General features: G+C 47.5%; 1 protein-coding gene across 1 annotated transcript; it reads left to right on the top strand.

The window, feature by feature from the left end:
- Window positions 1–266: 266 nt before the first annotated feature.
- LOC135813847 (peroxidasin-like) lies at window positions 267–18,512 on the top strand. The gene is made up of 11 exons (XM_065326867.1): window positions 267–1,538; window positions 7,065–7,136; window positions 8,663–8,734; window positions 9,205–9,276; window positions 9,624–9,695; window positions 10,298–10,375; window positions 10,569–10,819; window positions 11,394–11,681; window positions 12,845–13,141; window positions 13,900–16,110; window positions 17,883–18,512. The coding sequence occupies exons 1-11, from the start codon at window positions 1,129–1,131 to the stop codon at window positions 18,257–18,259; spliced, it is 4,200 nt and encodes a 1,399-aa protein (XP_065182939.1). The 5' UTR covers window positions 267–1,128; the 3' UTR covers window positions 18,260–18,512.
- The last annotated feature ends 553 nt before the right edge of the window (window positions 18,513–19,065 follow it).

Below are 19,065 nucleotides of genomic sequence, written 5' to 3'. Positions count from 1 at the left end.
CCAGGGTGAGTGAGCGTGAGAGCGAGGCGGGAGGTAGTGCGAAGACTAAATCTAAAGTCTAAGTCCACGCTACACGTCCATTCTAACCAGTACCAGTACCAGTACCGGTATGATTATTGTCCTACATTGTAGTGGCTGTGACAGTGAGAATGACAGTGGCAAGCAGTGCAGGGCCGGGCTAGGGGGAGATATAGATATAGGCAGGGTTTTGGCAGCTGCGGTCGAGTGTTGATGACATCTACAAAGGGTCCGTCGCTTATTTTTCCACGCCGCAAGTGCCCAAACCTCCTTGATGAAGAACATTGTACTGCTGTTGCCTCTAATACTGTACCTCCAGAGTCTGTTCCTTGACCCCAACCTGCGCTGGCCTGCCTGCCTGCTGAATTCAAAAAGCCAGGATTTGGGTTGGTTGTCCGCTCTACTTTACAAGCAATTTCTGGCGGGTGCCAGTATCATTATCATCAACATCAGCTGCAGCAGCGGCAGCGGGAGCAGCTCTACCAGCAGCAGGGGACCGAAGCTTGGCGAAGAGAAAGCGTGATGAACAGCTGCCAGTCAGCGATCTACCTGTGCCTGTAGCTGCAGGCTGACATTTGTGACAGCACGAGATGAGCTCTACATAAAACGTCAATTGGCCCTCTTGACTGCTCGCGGACACCGCATCACTGCCTCAGACCAAATACATTGAAGTGCATCACGCTCAGGCCACAAGAGGGAAATACGATCGAGAGTTATAACATCTAGTATAAAAACCAAGTATTCGTATTCTTTGACTCTTTCCAGTCCTAGAGGTGCGGAGTTGGCGGACAGCACTGTCGACGCACAGGAGTTAGGAGGTGACTGCAAGACCCGCCTCTCCCCAGCCATCAGGGATTCAATCGTCTATACAAACGTCAACGCAGAAGGCGATTCTATTGCAATGCCCCAACACCTAGTAGCAAATAGAGATTGTCCCTTGACGTGCTGAGCAGGCCAATTGGACTGGACTTCTGGTTGGGAGGCGTGGAATACTGCCGAACAAGACGACCAATTCTTTTGTTTTGCTACCAGCAGAAAATACATGGTCCCCAGAGTGTTCTTTCTCCTCATTCGTTCCGGTTATTACGTCTGTGGTTCGGCTCCGATAGAATGATGTCTCCTCAATTTCGGATCTTCACAGCTGCTCGCCCTGCAGTGGCGTCGCAGCTTTGTGGCATAGTGATCACGCTGTGTTTGGGAGTGATGATGCAGTGCTGTTGGATGTGTCCGTGCGCTGGTCAGCTGATAGCGGAGAGCTCGCATGTGATACAACTGGGTCCTGACGCTAACACTGGCACAGTGAATAGTGGTAATAGTGATGGCGGCGGAGTCGACAGTTCTCCTCCCACTGTTCACATTGATAGTAATAGTAGACCCACCGGGGTCCTGGGCGCAACGGAGAGGATGTGTGTCAAGTGGAATAGGCGTATGGAACGCTGCCGGTGTACACCAAGTATGGTCAGTTGCAGAGGTGTGGAAGATGCATACCTGCCAGCCGCTCCTAGCACCACGGAATGGCTGTAAGTTCTCTTAGCCAGTTTTACTATTGGAATTACAGTATATGTGTTGGTACAGGTACACTGAACATGTATGTATGTACAATACAATCATGTGTGTGTGTGTGTGTGTGTGTGTGTGTGTGTGTGTGTGTGTGTGTGTGTGTGTGTGTATGTGCCTAGTGTGTGTGTGTGTGGAAGTTGCTATGTCTAACATAGCTGTTCGCTATCATCGCTTCCGCGATGGGCATGTCTGAGGTCTGAGGTCTGAGGTGTGTATGTGTGTGTGTGTGTGTGTGTGTGTGTGTGTGTGTGTGTGTGTGTGTGTGTGAGTGAGAGAGAGAGAGAGAGAGAGACAGAGACAGAGAGAGAGAGAGAGAGAGAGAGAGAGAGAGAGAGAGAGAGAGAGAGAGAGAGAGAGAGAGAGAGAGAGAGAGAGAGAGAGAGAGAGAGAGAGAGAGAGAGAGAGAGAGAGAGAGAGAGAGAGAGAGAGAGAGAGAGAGAGAGAGAGAGAGAGAGAGACAGACAGAGTGCTAGACACAGTGATATACATGTACATTGTACACCCCTTCTATGCTGTACACTTTGCATCACGACTACACCAGTGAGATAACGATAGAGATGCTAATTGCTATGCTCCTAAGCTGCAGTCCCATACACTATGGCCAGCCAGGTAACAGCATACAACAGTAGAAAGAAGGTCAACATCTCTAGGCCCCCATCCCCCATCCTTACGACAATTTATGTGCCGGGTACTACTCGTACCGTAGGCCAGAGACACGAGAGAGTACATGACATTGTAGTATTTTACTACTTCAAAGTACTCTACACAATCACAGAAACGAGTGTGACAGTTCAGGTGTTCAGGGGAAAATACTAGTATTGTACCACGAACATGCCCAATGTGCAGAGTGCATCCTGTGGTCCAGTGTGCACTGCAGCTACCAGTAATCTTGACTGCTACATGGAATGAGAGATGAGCCGTACATGACTGTACTGTACTGCATGTACTGCATGATGTCTACAATGATTAGGTACACACTAGTCACCGGAGCAACATGCCATTGTCTAACTGGGGGTCGTTACCTTGACATTATGCCATAGTGGTGTTGCCTGTTGCAGTGTTGGGAAGGAACACGAGATGCTATCACTTATCAGTAAATACCTGTTCTAAGTGATGTACATATAGCTGCACACTGACAGTGATAAGCACGACCAGTACACATGGTACAGGTACTTTCTATTTTAGGATTATCTGAAGGTTGGGCTATAGCGCTAGGGCTTCAATCACTGAAGACACGAGTAAGGGTCACTCAATGCCTGCTGTGCAGTTTAGGTGGCAACTGCCCACACTGCACTGGCAACTGCCCACACTGATTAAGTCTCCTGGGTCTCAGTGTTCTCAGTGTTCACTGGTGACTCTCTAAAAGTGTGTACAGTGTAGAGGCACAAAGGGCAGGTGTCACCATGGTCACTGGTGACTCTCTCTCTACATGGTTGTGTACGGACATACAAGTACTGCTGCTGACGATATTCAACAGGCTGCCATGCTATTTGCCTGGGATTACAAGGGTAGGTTGCTGATGAGGGCATGGTTGTTTACACGCAGGGTACATGCTTGGGCAGCACACCTTTCCAAGTTCCGAAGTTCGTTTCCTTCAGGACACACTTTAGGAGTAAGGATTCCCTTTTGTGAAAAATGCAAATGTATTCATTAGCACTAAGGCAGTGTGCCCAGCCCTGAACCTCGACTGATCATGTAGCCAATGTCATCTCATCTACTTCGTTGCTCAGCAGTCAATAAACGACCCATCCCCTCACCCAGAATAGCAATGGTACTGGCAGACCTATACCGCTGTGGTAAAGAGACACAAAACATCTTAGGTATACGGGTACCAGTACATGTAGAACGGGACACATACCACAGAATGGGCAAAGCTACTGTGCAGAGCCACAAAGGGCAGGTATCACCACATAATACTAAAGTAATAGTATATCAGCCCAGATGACAGAAAGAATTAACGGTCACATTCACGTGCAGCACTGCTCTTGTAGATACTGATACACAGTAAAGCATTAGCAGTGGATCATGGGTGAGAGATGGTGACAGTTGATCATGGGTGAGAGATGGTGACAGTTGATCATTGCTGAACTCTAAATATGCTGGTGGGTGTGTCTCTGAAACAGAGAAAGACTAAGAGTGCATTGTACAGTGGAGGAGTACTACAGACTGCAGTAGTCCTTGGGCAGTACCAGTATGGACATTGTGGCGTTGTCAGCAGCTGAGCTGAGCCAGGTAGCTGCCAAGATAATAATGATACTGTTACTAGTGTGTGATGAGTGATGTGTCCGAAACACACAGCCAGATCGGTTGACTAATTGTCCACTGGGATCCACAGCTCAGCTTTCCATACCTGTCCTTTCCTCCACAAGTACCAGTCCTGTTTGAAGGTAAACTCTTGCAACTGGTGCGCTGACACTGGTATGGTGACATCAGTCAAGGTGGCTTATCTTACCTGAACATCTACAGTGCAGCTACATAAGTCATTGTAAACCTTAGCCTTAGTAAAATAATTAGGAGAAGAGTTCCCATACAGTGCAGTGTAGAATGCATCTTCAAGTTGTGGCATGTGTGGGATGAAAGCGGTCACATCTGACAGGTTTGGGCAAGGGAAACGTCCAGGACTGTGCTACACTGCAACATACCGCGTACATTGTAGTTCATGATGTACAACAAAATGTATCATCACATTGTACTTCCAAGTAGAGAGATAACCGATAGGATTTGCGTGTCTGGGCCTTGCACCCGCCAGAACCCTGTTCAGTGGACATAAACGAATGCCTTCAAGTTCAAGCAATGTACCTGACTACTTCTCAAGTTGAAGGTCGATCAATGGTTCATAGTTAGGAACATGCACCTGTACATGTATAGTATCAGAAGTGCATGGGCTGGAGATATAGTTTAGATGAATCCAATGGGACAAACTGTTCAGTCTGGCCCTGGTTTGGGCCTTTTGCCGGATGGGGAAAGGGAGCACTGAGGTAATGCGTTATGCCAAATGTCAGTAGGACGTATGGTCACTCATTGTGTTACTGAATTGTGGTTGCTCTTTTGAATTCCCCCAGTTGGTGGTCCGGCTGTTGTTGTAAACTACATCAGTACATGTACATGCAATGCTACCTGTATGAACTGCACACTGTGTTGTGTAGGAGAAGTCTGTGAAGACCCATGGGGACAGGGCTGCAGAATTAGAATGCCACTGGCAACAGAAGGGTGACACCAGGACTTGAAGTTATGTAGATGGTTCCAGTCATAGCATAGATGTCCAGAAAAGAAACATGGTTAAATCTACGTTTAGATACCAGTCTTTGCCATCAGTTGACGTCAGTGCTGCCCCCAGGCATAAAAACACCAGCAATAACTGTGTTGATGAACACCAAGGTGGCTTTGAAAAGTGTTTAACCTACCAGCCGCCCTTGCTGCGCTGAGCTAACGGGAGCTGGACACAAACATACTTAGACGGTATACAACGGCCAGAGGCAGTCACTAGAGCCTGAGAAGTCTACAATCTGTTCCTGGGCGAAATGTCTGCAAACAGATGCACACACGCAGGCAACCATTGAGGAAATGGTACAGTACGCATTCCTGGTCACAATGCAGACTGCTGGTGACAATCCAACATTAACAGCCATACCAGGACAAACTCGGAAATGTAGTGTTATTATAATTTGGTTAGCTAGGGAGTATTGACACCAGGTACCTGCCTGTACATGTACGAAGTCATTGCTCTACCCGTGCAACTCCTAATCTCCTTCCCAACACAATGGTCGATGGTTTGGAAAGCTGATTAGTCGTGACAGCAATTGCAAGTGGTTATTCTGGGTGGACAAATGAATAATTGAACAACTAATTTGCTGGAATCCGCCGCCTGCAGGCAAATGTCCAAACATGGGCAACGGCATTGACCATGGCAGCATGGCTATATGGCATGACTACGCGTCAGTGTAGCTTGGCGCTTACTTAGGGCCTTACACCCTTAGATAGAGTACTCCACTACTACGTGTACGTGAGCTGATGTAAGCAGTACTACTGTTGAAAGGCTGGGCCAGAGCCGAAGACTAATATTATTACCAAGAGTGAACTCGGATGGTGAGCCAATTAAATTATGGTGAAAAATTGCAACTTTTGTCGCACTTGCTGACTGTATAAGATCTGGTTACGTTGGTGGACTCGCGGGTAACATTTTGTCCTTCTCCTTTTTCCCATAATATTATTATTAATTACCAAGAGTACAAATGTTACACCATAAGAGTGCAGTGTGTAACCATGCCATGCTCTAAGTACAGGCAGTACTCAGTAGCAAGAGTACATAAGGCTTCGCTTCTGCCATGCAGAATAGTTGCCAACTACAGTATGGCAACAAACCGTTTGCCTTTACATCCCACTTGTTCTGTTTTCTATGACCAGACATGTAGATAGATGTACGTAAACCTACAGGCACAACATTTAATACAGGTACTGTACTGTATACATGTATATCTATACAGACTGGAAACAGAAACAGAACATGATCATCATGATGCATGCCATGTACAGTATGTACTGAACGTACATGTACATTGTACATGTACATACACACAGACTGGAAACAGTGATCGACATGTAGCAAATACGTAATACAACAGTGAACCAAAGTAGTTACATGTTGTAGCAAATTGCACACATCGACTGAGTCAGGTTGGTCCATGGTGCACCAACTATGTCTGGCCATGGGTATGATCTTGCCAACTTCAAAGCCAAGCAACTCGAGTACGGATGCTGTCATTACAGTCATTGGCTAGCCATTTCCAAGAGTTTAGCAATTAGCATACTGGTTGGATGGGACTGAGTGCCGTGATGTGCAAATTCTCCTCTGGCAGATAAGAATAATTATCATGTTGGATGAAGAGAAATGTCCTGGGCCTAAGCTACACCATAGTACATGCTGATACCATGTCACTTAGCGTGCCAGCAACATACCACATCATCTTTTTTCCATTCCGGAATAAGCAGGAGTTCCAAAGTTATACTTCTCGTCACGTGACGGTATGGTGTTACCAATGTGCTACATACCTGATGTTGCAAAGCCACGCCAAGCACTTGCTCAACTTTGCTGTTCTGTCCCCGCTACCCACCTCCTCCTCCATTCTCTCTTTCTCTTCCTCTCTCTCTCTCTCTCTCTCTCTCTCTCTCTCTCTCTCTCTCTCTCTCTCTCTCTCTCTCTCTCTCTCTCTCTCTCTCTCTCTCTCTCTCTCTCTCTCTCTCTCTCTCTCTCTCTCTCTCTCTCTCTCTCTCTCTCTCTCTCTCTCTCTCTCTCTCTCTCTCTCTCTCTCTCTCTCTCTCTCTCTCTCTCTCTCTCTCTCTCTCTCTCTCTCTCTCTCCTCTCTCCTCTCTGTCTCCTCTCTCTCTCCTCTCTCCTCTCTCCTCCTCTCTCTTCTTCTCTCCTCCTCCTCCTCCCTCTCTGTCTCTGCCTCTCTCTTCCCTCTCTCTCTTTTCTTATTATCCTGCAGACTTGTGCAGAGAAGTCTCATTCTGAGGATACAGGCACATGCTTTCCAGAGCAGCACACGGCTGACTAGAATGTAAGTGAAGTCCACTGCAAGCACTACTAGCATAATCCTGATGCTGCAGTATGGCCGTGGACCAGTACTGAATAGCACCTACACTGTACAAAGCTACATGACGGTAGTCATACCCGCCCCTAGGGCCCTGGTCTGGTCTGGCCCGGGCCTGGCTCACTGAGGCTGGCTGAACTGGCCCACGAGACCACGTGACTTTCTACTTCCACGATCTTACAAATGCATGACGATTGTACAAGTAATCACTCTAATCCAGGCCAGGGGAGGGATTTTGTTTTTAAAAGTCTGCGTACTAGTATTACTTTCAGGTGGAGTGGGCTACATGTGTGGCACAGACTGATATGGTACAGCGTATTGAAATAACAAAAATACTATCAGTCTGTGCGGCATGCACTGTAGCCCACTCAACCTGCAGAGCTGGACTATAGCTATAGCAGTAACTACAGCAGTACAGGGGAAGTCAGGAACAGACAGACACTGAGTAACCCTACCTAGAGCAAGTGTAGCATCATCTGATCTTGAAAAGGGTATTTACTATTGAAGGCGCTTTTCAAAAGTGTTTCAATGAGCCTAACACAATGATGTCAGCATGTGATAGGGAATGGGAAAGGTCTTCCTAGGTCTGTCTAGCCTGCCAGCTGACACGCTCCACTCAAAACAAAATGGAAATAGTGAATGTCACTGCCACAGCTGCCCCAACGTCATGGTATACAGGTAGTGGCAGACTGACTGAGCCCATCATAGCAGCACAGCAGCAGGCACTAGGTCTAGACATTGCTCATGAATCATGTTCTATCACTTACTGTGTGTCTTATAGTATCTCTGACAGTCTATACTGTACTAGTACACTGTCTGTATATTCATACTACTACTACTACATGTGCGGGAGCAGAATACTGACTACTGTAAAAGCCATTATTCTAACGAGGCGCATATACATGTATAACGATTTCCCAAAATCGACTGGTTTCCGTGTACCAAAGGTAACGATTCTCACTTATTCTCAACGCTCAATAGGACAGTGCATGTATCGATTTCTGTATAACGATTTTTATTTTAACGACAGATTTCTCCTCGTTAACTCGTTAGAGTTAGCACTTCGTTATATAATATATATGGCTTTTACAGTACTGTCTGCACTGTCTGATCATATGCTCAAAATGTGGACTTTTCCAGCTTTCCCAGCCACTGCATGCAGCTGTGCACACACTACATGTACACATACACACTGCATGACTTCAAGGCATCAATTTCACTTTCAGTCTGAAGTGTGAAAGCTGCCAAAAGCACTGGCATGTAAAGTGGGACACGTCCCGGCCATTTGTGATAGCCTGGCCTCGGATATGAACTATGTAGTACGTGTTCTCCGACGGTGGATCCCGTGTCTGGTGCCCGGTGGCTTAGAGCCTGAGGTGACTATAAGCTAATTCAGCTAAAGGAACTCACTAAGATATCTGATTTATCTGTCATCGGTTATACAATGACATAATGTATGTGTCTACTCTACTCTACTCTACTCTACTCTACAGTCATATCATCAACAGTGCTCTGCGTAGTCTGCACAGAGATGCCTTCGTTGGACTGCGCAGGCTGAGACAGCTGTAAGTGTGATACATGCTATTGAAGAAAACCACACACACTGATTGAAAACGTCTGTCCATTGGTAAGCAGACCCAGGCATACCAGACGCGTGGTTATCGCCACTCACCCTACAAGTACACATAGCGCAGATCTCAAGATAGAAACCAAATATTACTGCTTCCAAGGAGCGTAATGGAATTCTCTAACACAAGTACACAATACCTTCATTTCATGTACACGGTCAGGCTTGCCCCATAATACTAGTTGAGTGTGCTGTTGGCCAATGTACTCTGGTACAAATCTTTCCTGGAGTGCCGCACGTCACATAAGTACTTGCCCGATTCACACACCAACCACTTGCACTGAGACGAGCTGAGAAACCAAGCAGGATAGTCACGGGTAAGAAAGTTACTTCTTGGAAGTCATCACTGTGTGACCATGGTGACCTGTGGAAAGACATACCGCTGGTGCGTACTGTGTGTGTGCTTAGGCTTCTCCATGGCAACCGATTGTCACGCCTGGAACCGGGGACGTTCAAAGATTTGATTCACCTCAGAAAGCTGTAAGTCAAGAAAATCCTGCCCAGATGTCACCCCCCCCCCCCCTTTCTAAAACTCAAGATCATGGTTGCCACCACCAGAGCCATAGGTATCCCGGTGACGTCAGATGGTATGTAGTGCATTCTGTACACACTGCATCTACAATGTAGTAGGTATACATGTACTAGCGGCAGTGCACGCATAAAGCTTTTAAAGGCAATTTGCCACCTCTTTCCAGTACCTACACTACAGTCCGGCTGTAGTAGTGAGATATAGCAGGGCCAGTAGTAGATCTGTGAAGTTTGATGTCCTCTGTTGTACACTGTACACTGTACAATCATTATTGTATTATTCTGGGCTTTGTGTACAGAGATCTTCACAACAACAAGTTACAGAGTATCTTCTCTGGAACGTTTCAAGGCCTGCCGCAACTTCATCACTTGTGAGTATAGTACTAGTCGATACAAAACATATTCAAAGTGCCAGAAAGGTGTGTACTAGTGTATGCGCACATACGTTTGCATTACGAGTGTGATTGTGTGTGTGTGGGGGGGGGGGGGGGGGGGTATGTGCGCACATGTGTTCGGCAGAGTATGTGCATGAAAGTGTCCTTACCGGTACATATACGTTCTACACCCTCTTATAAGCACACAGGTATATGTATATAATCAGATCAACAGTCTGAAAAGTATTACATGCACAAAGCAATACACTGTATCAGTATTGCACGAATCCCATGCAAACACTGACAAACTAAATTTAGATACACGTGTCAGTAGGGATTGTCTCTAGCCCCTAGCAGTATCCTGTATCGGCTTTGGAAGACAACAGAAACGTGTATGCAATAAGCTCATTGCTCAGTGACGCGGTTTGTACCACCGTGACGACCACCGGAGTATGGTTGTGTAGGGTGTTGAGCAGTGCATTGCTGATCCCAGCGCACGTACTCACATGAATTACTCACAACTTCCAGACTGATTAGGCAATGTACAACGGGTTATACTTTATAGCACAGTGGATTGTCTGCTTTTCACTTGTCCACAGAATGCTTCATGAGAATTACATAGAGCTGGTGGAAAAGGCAGCACTGGACCAAGCATCAGAGCGGAGTCTTATCAGCTTGTAAGTAGACAGCAGATCCAGGGTAGGTTATTGGGACTGTATATCGGCTGTCATGGAAACACAAGCAGACTAACCATCCAGGTGCCCAAATGAACTGTGCATTTGCTTAGTTTTCTGCTATCCAGGTGTTGAACGATGACATAATTTTAAGTCAACGATGATGTCATTGTACTTGTTATGTCTATATGCACAGGTCGCTGCACAACAATCGTCTGAACTGCAATTGCAGCATCCGATACCTGATTGAACTCGACGAGAGTATCGCAAGTAACGCACGCCAAGATGGCGGCGATGAGATTGCTGGTGGCAACGATCAGCTCAATATACATCAAGTGCAGCAAGATGAACGGATGCGTCAGGAACAGTTGCCATGGCAATGCAGGACACCGGCAGCGCTGGCGGAAAAATACGTGCGTAGCCTGACTTCAAGTGACATTGGATGCTGTAAGTTGGTCAGGTGTATGTGTGTGTGTGTGTGTGTATGTGTGTGTGTGTGTGTGTCACAGTGTGTGTGTGTCACAGTGTGTGTGTGTATGTATGTGTGTGTGTGTGTATGTATGTGTGTGTGTGTGTTTGTGTGTGTATGTATGTGTGTGTGTTTGTGTGTGTGTGTTTGTGTGTGTATGTGTATGTGTGTGTGTGTGTGTGTGTGTGTGTGTGTGTGTGTGTGCGTGCGTGTGTGTATGTGTTAATTTGAACATTTTGGCGCAACGGATTGCACACAAACTGCGTATTTCCATGGTTCTCCATGCTCTTGTCGTACCGCGTGCGTGTGTGACGGTATGTGTGAACTGCTTGGAGTAATGGCCTTTGCGTAAAGTCAGTATGTGTCGTATACACAAAATGTATTGCAAAACACGGTGTAGACACTCCTGAGCGAATTCAAGCAGATCTTCACGAGCCATGCAGATCCCATACAGCACTACAATGTACATGCAGGACCAGGTGCATTGAGCACTCTCTTGAGTTGCCACGGCTTGCTGTAAGGTAACGGCTGCTTTCCCTCTTCTTCTCACAGCTGAACCTATTGCCGCGGTCTATGGTCCAGTGCGCGGAACACAGCTGGAGGGCGCAACAGCATCCTTTTTCTGCTCGGTGCGCGGCGTCCCAAGACCAGAGATCCGCTGGACGCACGACGGGAAAACTATTCCGCCGCACGTTGTAGGAGAACGACCAAAGCGGGTGATATCCCTGGACAGGCGCCTGTATGTTCGGCAACTGCGGATCAGTGATGCTGGCCTGTATACCTGTACTGCACGTAACATAGCCGGTACCGTCAGTATGTCAACGTTACTCACAGTTAAGGGTGAGTTACATCACTGATGACATCACTCATTACATCACTGATCACTGATTACATCACTATTACATCACTGATCACTGATTACGCACTCATTACATCGCTGACTAGTATAAAAATTAAAAGTAAATTATCGTGTCCGTTCCCGAAGGGAATAGTATACACACACACACATAAATACATGAACGTTCTACACTTCTCAGTGGAGGACTAGGTTACGGAACCCAGCACATGTCCGGCCATGCATGCATCGAGCTAGGAGCAGCTTCAGCCATACCAGTTAACGAAATCTACTCACACGAATGCACTCTGCACTCTGCACTCTGCACCCTGCACTCTGCACTCTGCACCCTGCACTAGTACACGGTCTAGTATTTACTGTACAGTCCGATGCTGTACAGTCCGATGCTGTACAGTCCGATGCTGTACAGTCCGATGCTGTACAGTCCGATGCTGTACAGTACGATGCTGTACAGTCCGATGCTGTACAGTCCGATGCTGTACAGTCCGATGCTGTACAGTCCGATGCTGTACAGTCCGATGCTGTGCAGTCCGATGCTGTACAGTCCGATGCTGTACAGTCCGATGCTGTACAGTCCGATGCTGTACAGTCCGATGCTGTACAGTCCGATGCTGTACAGTCCGATGCTGTACAGTCCGATGCTGTACAGTCCGATGCTGTACAGTCCGATGCTGTACAGTCCGATGCTGTACAGTCCGATGCTGTACAGTACCAGCCATTGTCTGAGTCACCGATGATCGGCTCCTTTTTGACAAGCGGCACTTTAAATTCTTGAGCAAGTATATTATTCCTAACATAACAAATGCTCTGCCGACGGTTAGGGGAACACCTCTTTACTCTTCTATCAGACCTTCTTGTGAGGGTACAACACTACTAGCAAATGCTGCCACGTCCACTGCTCTGATACCTGGTCTACATTGATTTCCACCATCTTGATATTGCATTAACATCGTCAAACCTTGTCCGGTCACACTTGAGCTGTTATAAACCAGCCAAGGAAAAGTAAGACATAGCGACAGCAGTCACAGCACTGAAAGATACAAGTGTGATTTGTAACAATGAAAGTGAGAAACACATACACCAAGTACTGCTAGAAACTGAACATTCATTTCATTTCACCCCTCGTTTTGGCTGAATTCTGCCACAGAGCGGCAACAACGTCCAACTGTTCAGCTCACACCACGCTTCCTCCATGTCCTTGTGACGGGAACTGCCGAATTCCAGTGTCGCGTACAGCCAGTCAACCCAAACGTACAGATCACGTGGCTGTGGAACGGACTCCCAGTGCTGGACCGTAGGAGTGCCATACGAGACAAAGTACAGATGACGAGTGACGGCGTGCTACGCATTCTCAACGTCTTGGAGTCGGACGAAGGTCACATCACCTGCTCGGCACGCAACCCGGCCGGCGTGGCAACAAAGAACGCTAACGTGACCGTGGATGGTAAGAGTAGGTGTGCTCAGTTCATGGTTGAATATTTGTCTAAGCAATCTGGTCGCCTGCTGCACCTGGAGTGACCCCCGGCACACTATGTACCTAACTGTTTGTTTGTCTGTCCGGTGTCCTTTACTCTGACTTCATCTGTTGCAATGTCAGTGTGATGAGCACGAGATGGAAACCACAATCCAGAAAAAAGAACAGTGCAATGGTGTCATGTCAGGATGTGCAATCAAATAGCTTGTACAGTCCAATATCCTTCCAGTACATGTCCAATAGAGCAACAACAAAAAATTAGACGGTCCGCAGACCGGACAGGTCAAGAACCACCCTTCCGCTTCCGTGGGACGCCACGACGCCTTGATCAGGGTGAGATGCGGCTCCTAACCAATAGAGCAAGCATCGATAAAGTCACAGGTGCCGACCGGTACAGTCACTTGGATAGGAACTCACTAATGTCGTCGGCGCATAAGTACATTTCAGAAACCTCTGCATGATGTACGAGTAGCACTGTGTGGAGAGGTGTGGTCACATGACAGCGTCTCAGCCAGACTGCATGCACAACGTCCTACATCATAAGTTAATTTAGCTGGTGAAAATCCATCGGGGACCGGTGCGGCAAGACGAGTTCAATGCATGGTTTCTCCCAGAAATCTAGACAGTGATTGTGACCTTGTTTGTTTGTTTGGTAAATCATGCTTATTTTCCTGTTGTTGTTGCTGTTGCTGTTGCTGCCGTATTTCTGCTCCATCTGTTTTGCTCAGTCCCAGCTGCTCTGGAACGGCTGACAGTGCTGAGCGCGTTGCAGCTCATGAACAACGCCACACTGGCAGCCATGAGGCTGCGGGACAGGTCCGACAAGGGCAGTGTCAACATTGCCGACTGGCTCAACATGCCGGCGGAGATGTTTTCTGAGATGCAAAGCAACATGCCGGAAGCAGACCGGGACACACGGAAAGCCTATCGCGACATTGAACTAGTGCGGATTGCGAGAAGGCTCATCAGCCAGGGCCGCTGGCTACCAACCGGACGCCGAGAGCAACGCGTTGACACCAGCCGGCCCGAGTTCGACAACAGCTTGGTCACCGAGCGGCAGCTGAAGATTATTGAACGCGAGGCGGATTGCAAACTGGCGCTGCGTGCGACGCGCTGCAACAACGAGTGCTACAACAGCAAGTACAGGACATTGGACGGTTCGTGCAACAACCGTGCACACCCAGAATGGGGCGGTGCACACACTCCACTCAACACTGTCGTTGATCCAGTGTTCGCCGACCAGTACTCGCTGCCTCGCGGCAGCGAGCAGCATCCGGTGCTCTCCAACAGTATCCGCCGTCAGCAACCAGCCCACTCCCAGTCCACAGCACAAGCACCACCACTACCCAATCCCAGAGAAGTGTCCACGCGCATGCTCAGTGCACTGACCATCACACACGACCTGGACTACACACAGTTTTTCATGCAATGGGGACAGTTCCTGGATCACGACATTTCCCTGACCGAGACGATGAACCAAGAGGACTGCCACGAGCTGTCTTGCGAAGAGCAGCAAGAGAACTGGCCGGTGTGTCTGAGCATTGAGGCCAGTCGTACTGATCCAAGACTGAACTCCAGCACATGCATTGCTACTCAGCGCTCCAGAGCAATGTGCGGTACAGGCAGCACTGCCATCTTTTATCGCGAGGCAAAACCGCGGCAAGTCACGAACGCAATCACCTCGTTTATCGACGGCTCGCAGGTGTATGGTTCAAGCGACGAGGTGTCGAGGCGTCTCCGCGACGGATCTAATGAAGCGGGCGGTATGCTAGAAACACAGATGGCCATAGGTGATAAAGGAATGCCACCGCTGCTGCAAGCTATAGGGAGTTCACGACCGGGTGAGCTGACAGACTGCCCTCGGCCACGACGTCTGGCCCCGGGCCAGGGTTTCGCCTGCCTGATGGCCGGTGATCGTCGCATTAACGAACAGCTGGACTTGACTGCGCTGCATATCATCTGGTTTAGACAGCACAAGCGGACTGTGCAGCAGCTGTCATCACTCAACAGGCACTGGGGAGACGACAAAGTCTTCCACGAAGCACGGAAGATTGTCGGTGCTCAGCTACAGCACGTTACGTTCACGCATTGGCTTCCGAGAGTGCTTGGCAGTGCGCATCCACTGTCACCGTACACTGGTTACGACCCAGCCGTCAACCCGGCTATCTTTGCTGCTTTCTCAACGGCAGCATTCAGATTCGGCCACGCCATGATTAATCCAATCGTGCGGCGACTCAATGCCAGCATGCAGCCAATCCCGCATGGGAACCTGGACCTCCGACAAGCGTTCTTTGCCGTTGACAGAATAATACACGAGGGAGGAGTTGATCCCCTAATCCGCGGGATGCTCATGACACCCAACAAGCTCATTTCTCCCACGCAACTCTTGACTTCAGAGGTCATAGAGCATCTGTTCCGCTCCACGCGGCTGATTTCTGAAGACCTGGGAGCTCTGAACATTCAACGAGGTCGTGATCATGGCCTGCCGGGGTACAATGCCTTCAGGAAAGTGTGCGGTCTCAAACAGTTCCGCTCCTTTGACGAGATGAAAGAAGTGACGGAGGAATCAGTGCTCAGGGTCCTGAAGGAATTGTACAACAGTTCGGACATGGTTGACTTATGGGTGGGTGGCCTGCTGGAGAGGCCACACGAAGATGCCAGGGTTGGACCGCTGTTTGCCTGCCTGATCGCCAGGCAGTTCACTGCACTGCGCGATGGCGATCGGTTCTGGCACGAGAACAAAGGGGTGTTCACGGCGGAGCAGCTGCAGGAGATCAAGAAGACAACGCTGTCGCGTGTCCTCTGTGACAATGGCGACAACATTCGGCAGATGCCACCAGACGTCTTTGTACAAACACGATTTCCAGACGGCTTCCAGCAATGCGGGGACATACCACAACTTAACTTAGAACAATGGAAGGAATGCCCTGAGAGTGTGTGTAAGTACATGTACCTGTGTGTCTGCTCTTCTGTCCTGTACTTGACTGTATCTTCACTTGTAACAACAATGAGACAGCAATTGCAAAGTTTCTGAGAACTTACACATCTGACTAAGTATGTTACATGCAGTACATGTACTTGTACGAGTACAACCGTATTCCCCGATTATTAATCACATACAGGGAGTCCCTGGTCGCATACAATCACACCGCCATTTTTATGTCTATGTCTATTTTGTCTTTGTGCTGTGGTGGCCCCCACTGGCAATGTTCACGTGTTCAATAGTGGTGTACACGTATGAGTGAGTGTGCGGATGTGTGCGCAACGAGTGAGTGCAGGGTGGACAGAGAACGTCATTTTTATGTCTATGTCATTATAGGTTCAGTGTGTTCACTTGAGTAATGACTGTCTTACTCTATGGTAAATTGTACTCCTTCTTCCCCCGACCTATAGGGGTTCAGTTTAAAACAGCGTGCGATTTATACTGTGGGTAGTCTGGTACTCAATTTATACTGTGGGTAGTATGGTACTCAATTTATACTGTGGGTAGTATGGTACTCAATTTATACTGTGGGTAGTATGGTACTCAATTTATACTGTGGGTAGTATGGTACTCAATTTATACTGTGGGTAGTATGGTACTCAATTTATACTGTGGGAAGTATGGTACTCAATTTATACTGTGGGTAGTATGGTACTCAATTTATACTGTGGGTAGTATGGTACTCAATTTATACTGTGGGTAGTAGGGTACTCAATTTATACTGTGGGTAGTATGGTACTCAATTTATACTGTGGGTAGTATGGTACTCAATTTATACTGTGGGTAGTATGGTACTCAATTTATACTGTGGGAAGTATGGTACTCAATTTATACTGTGGGTAGTATGGTACTCAATTTATACTGTGGGTAGTATGGTACTCAATTTATACTGTGGGTAGTATGGTACTCAATTTATACTGTGGGGTACTCAATTTATACTGTGGGAAGTATGGTACTCAATTCATACTGTGGGAAGTATGGTACTCAATTTATACTGTGGGAAGTATGGTACTCAATTTATACTGTGGGAAGTATGGTACTCAATTTATACTGTGGGAAGTATGGTACTCAATTTATACTGTGGGAAGTATGATAATACTCATAAAAAGGACACACTTCAGGCTCATTACAAACATCTTTACCACCTTCTTACTGTATTTAATCCACTGTTCCTGTTCCTTTTCCCTTGCCTGTATTTCACCTGATGAGAAGGCTTGAAAGTATACTTGTGAAGACAAAAACTTTCAAGATGTTTGTAATGAGCCTGAAGTGTGTCCTTTTTATGAGTATTATCGCATTTTTGTCTCAGAGGAAACTGTTTACCTGTGGGAAGTATGGTACTCAATTTATACTGTGGGTAGTATGGTACTCAATTTATACTGTGGGAAGTATGGTACTCAATTTATACTGTGGGTAGTATGGTACTCAATTTATACTGTGGGAAGTATGGTACTCAATTTCTGGACATGCTTGTATGACCCTGTTCTTTTTCATTTAGTATGTCTAATCTCACGAAGGCCAGTGGTTACGGGAATATTTGCAGAACAAACCCGTGACTTCACTTCGTTACCACCAATTCACACAGTTTAACCACTCCTCACAGAATTAAACAGCTACACCAATTCGTCATGGACGACTGCAAAACACCAGTCGATTGTCACAGATGCCCCCCCCCCCCCACCTCCGATAACAATTTGTTGTTCTCCAATCTCTTGTGTTCTTCTGTAGTGTTCAATGGACAACGCAGGCGAGCAGGACGTAACTTACACGAGGCAGAAGTGACCGTGTTCGGCGAAGAAGGCACTAGCATCTTTAGTGATGTTTCGCCGGCAAACAACATATTGTCCGTGCAGGGCTTAGCCCCTGACATGGATGCTCAGTCCAGGGTGGCAGTGGCAAGAGATAGTTCCAATGCAAAGCAGTCGACCGCCGACTCAACCGTGCTGGCGATGTTCGCCGAGGAGTCGGTGAACACGTGGCAGGATGTGCTAGTACGGTACCCGCACTCTCCGCTGGCTGCATCCATCCGAGACTTGGCACGGACCGCGGGCATGCAGGCATCATTGCAGCATAACAAAGACGGAGAGGTCACTACGGACCTCTGAAAAACTCTCTAATTCTCATCCTGGACCTTCCAGTTGACTTGATTGCAATACTGACCCGGTGGTATTCCCTAATTAATGTTGAGATTATTACTTTTAAAAACGTCCATTATATAATATTTTCAATACGTTGCCAATAGCCATGAGAGTTGGTAAGAAAGAATGCTGTCCACTCCTCTATTCATCAGATTTACCACAAGATGATTGGAGTACGGGAAGTTTGTAAACAAAATCACATCAAACACTGTACTATGGACCTTCTAGGGTGACATGATGTACCTCGGGCATACGTGATGCACACTGACTGACTGAGTCACTGTGATCCGATGCTCAGTCACACACTCGCCGCATGTTCACTAGCTACATGACTGTAGGACTACATTTCGTAGTACCTGGAACAAGGCCAGGGGGTTCAGGCTAACAGTTAGGCAGCGGAGGACTGAGATGTGTAATGTTGATGAGCAGAAGAGTGCGGAGAAGCATACAAAAATCAGTCAATTACTGGTACTGCACTGTACTGGTAGGTTGACAGCTGTTTGGAACAGCTAGTCTATGTAACACCATGGTTACGTTGGTATGATGCTAACATGAATACTCGTTCGAACAAGACAGTGCTACTACTAGAATGCTTGTAAGCGGCTTCTTCGCCGTGTGTTTGACACGTGATGGGTCCAAAGTGCGATGCCGATTGTGGTGTTGCAGTGTACAACACTGGTCTACATGCATAGTCAGGGGATGCGCCGACGACTCAATGAAAATACAGCATGGGAGCTGTATGTTCATCTCCCAACTTGACACCAGCTGAAGAG

The sequence above is a fragment of the Sycon ciliatum genome, chromosome 4 (genome assembly GCF_964019385.1).
Source record: "Sycon ciliatum chromosome 4, ocSycCili1.1, whole genome shotgun sequence".
NCBI classification, from domain to species: Eukaryota; Metazoa; Porifera; class Calcarea; order Leucosolenida; family Sycettidae; genus Sycon; species Sycon ciliatum.
The sequence above is the reverse complement of the archived record's forward strand: the minus strand, read 5'-3'. Positions and strand labels throughout refer to the sequence as shown.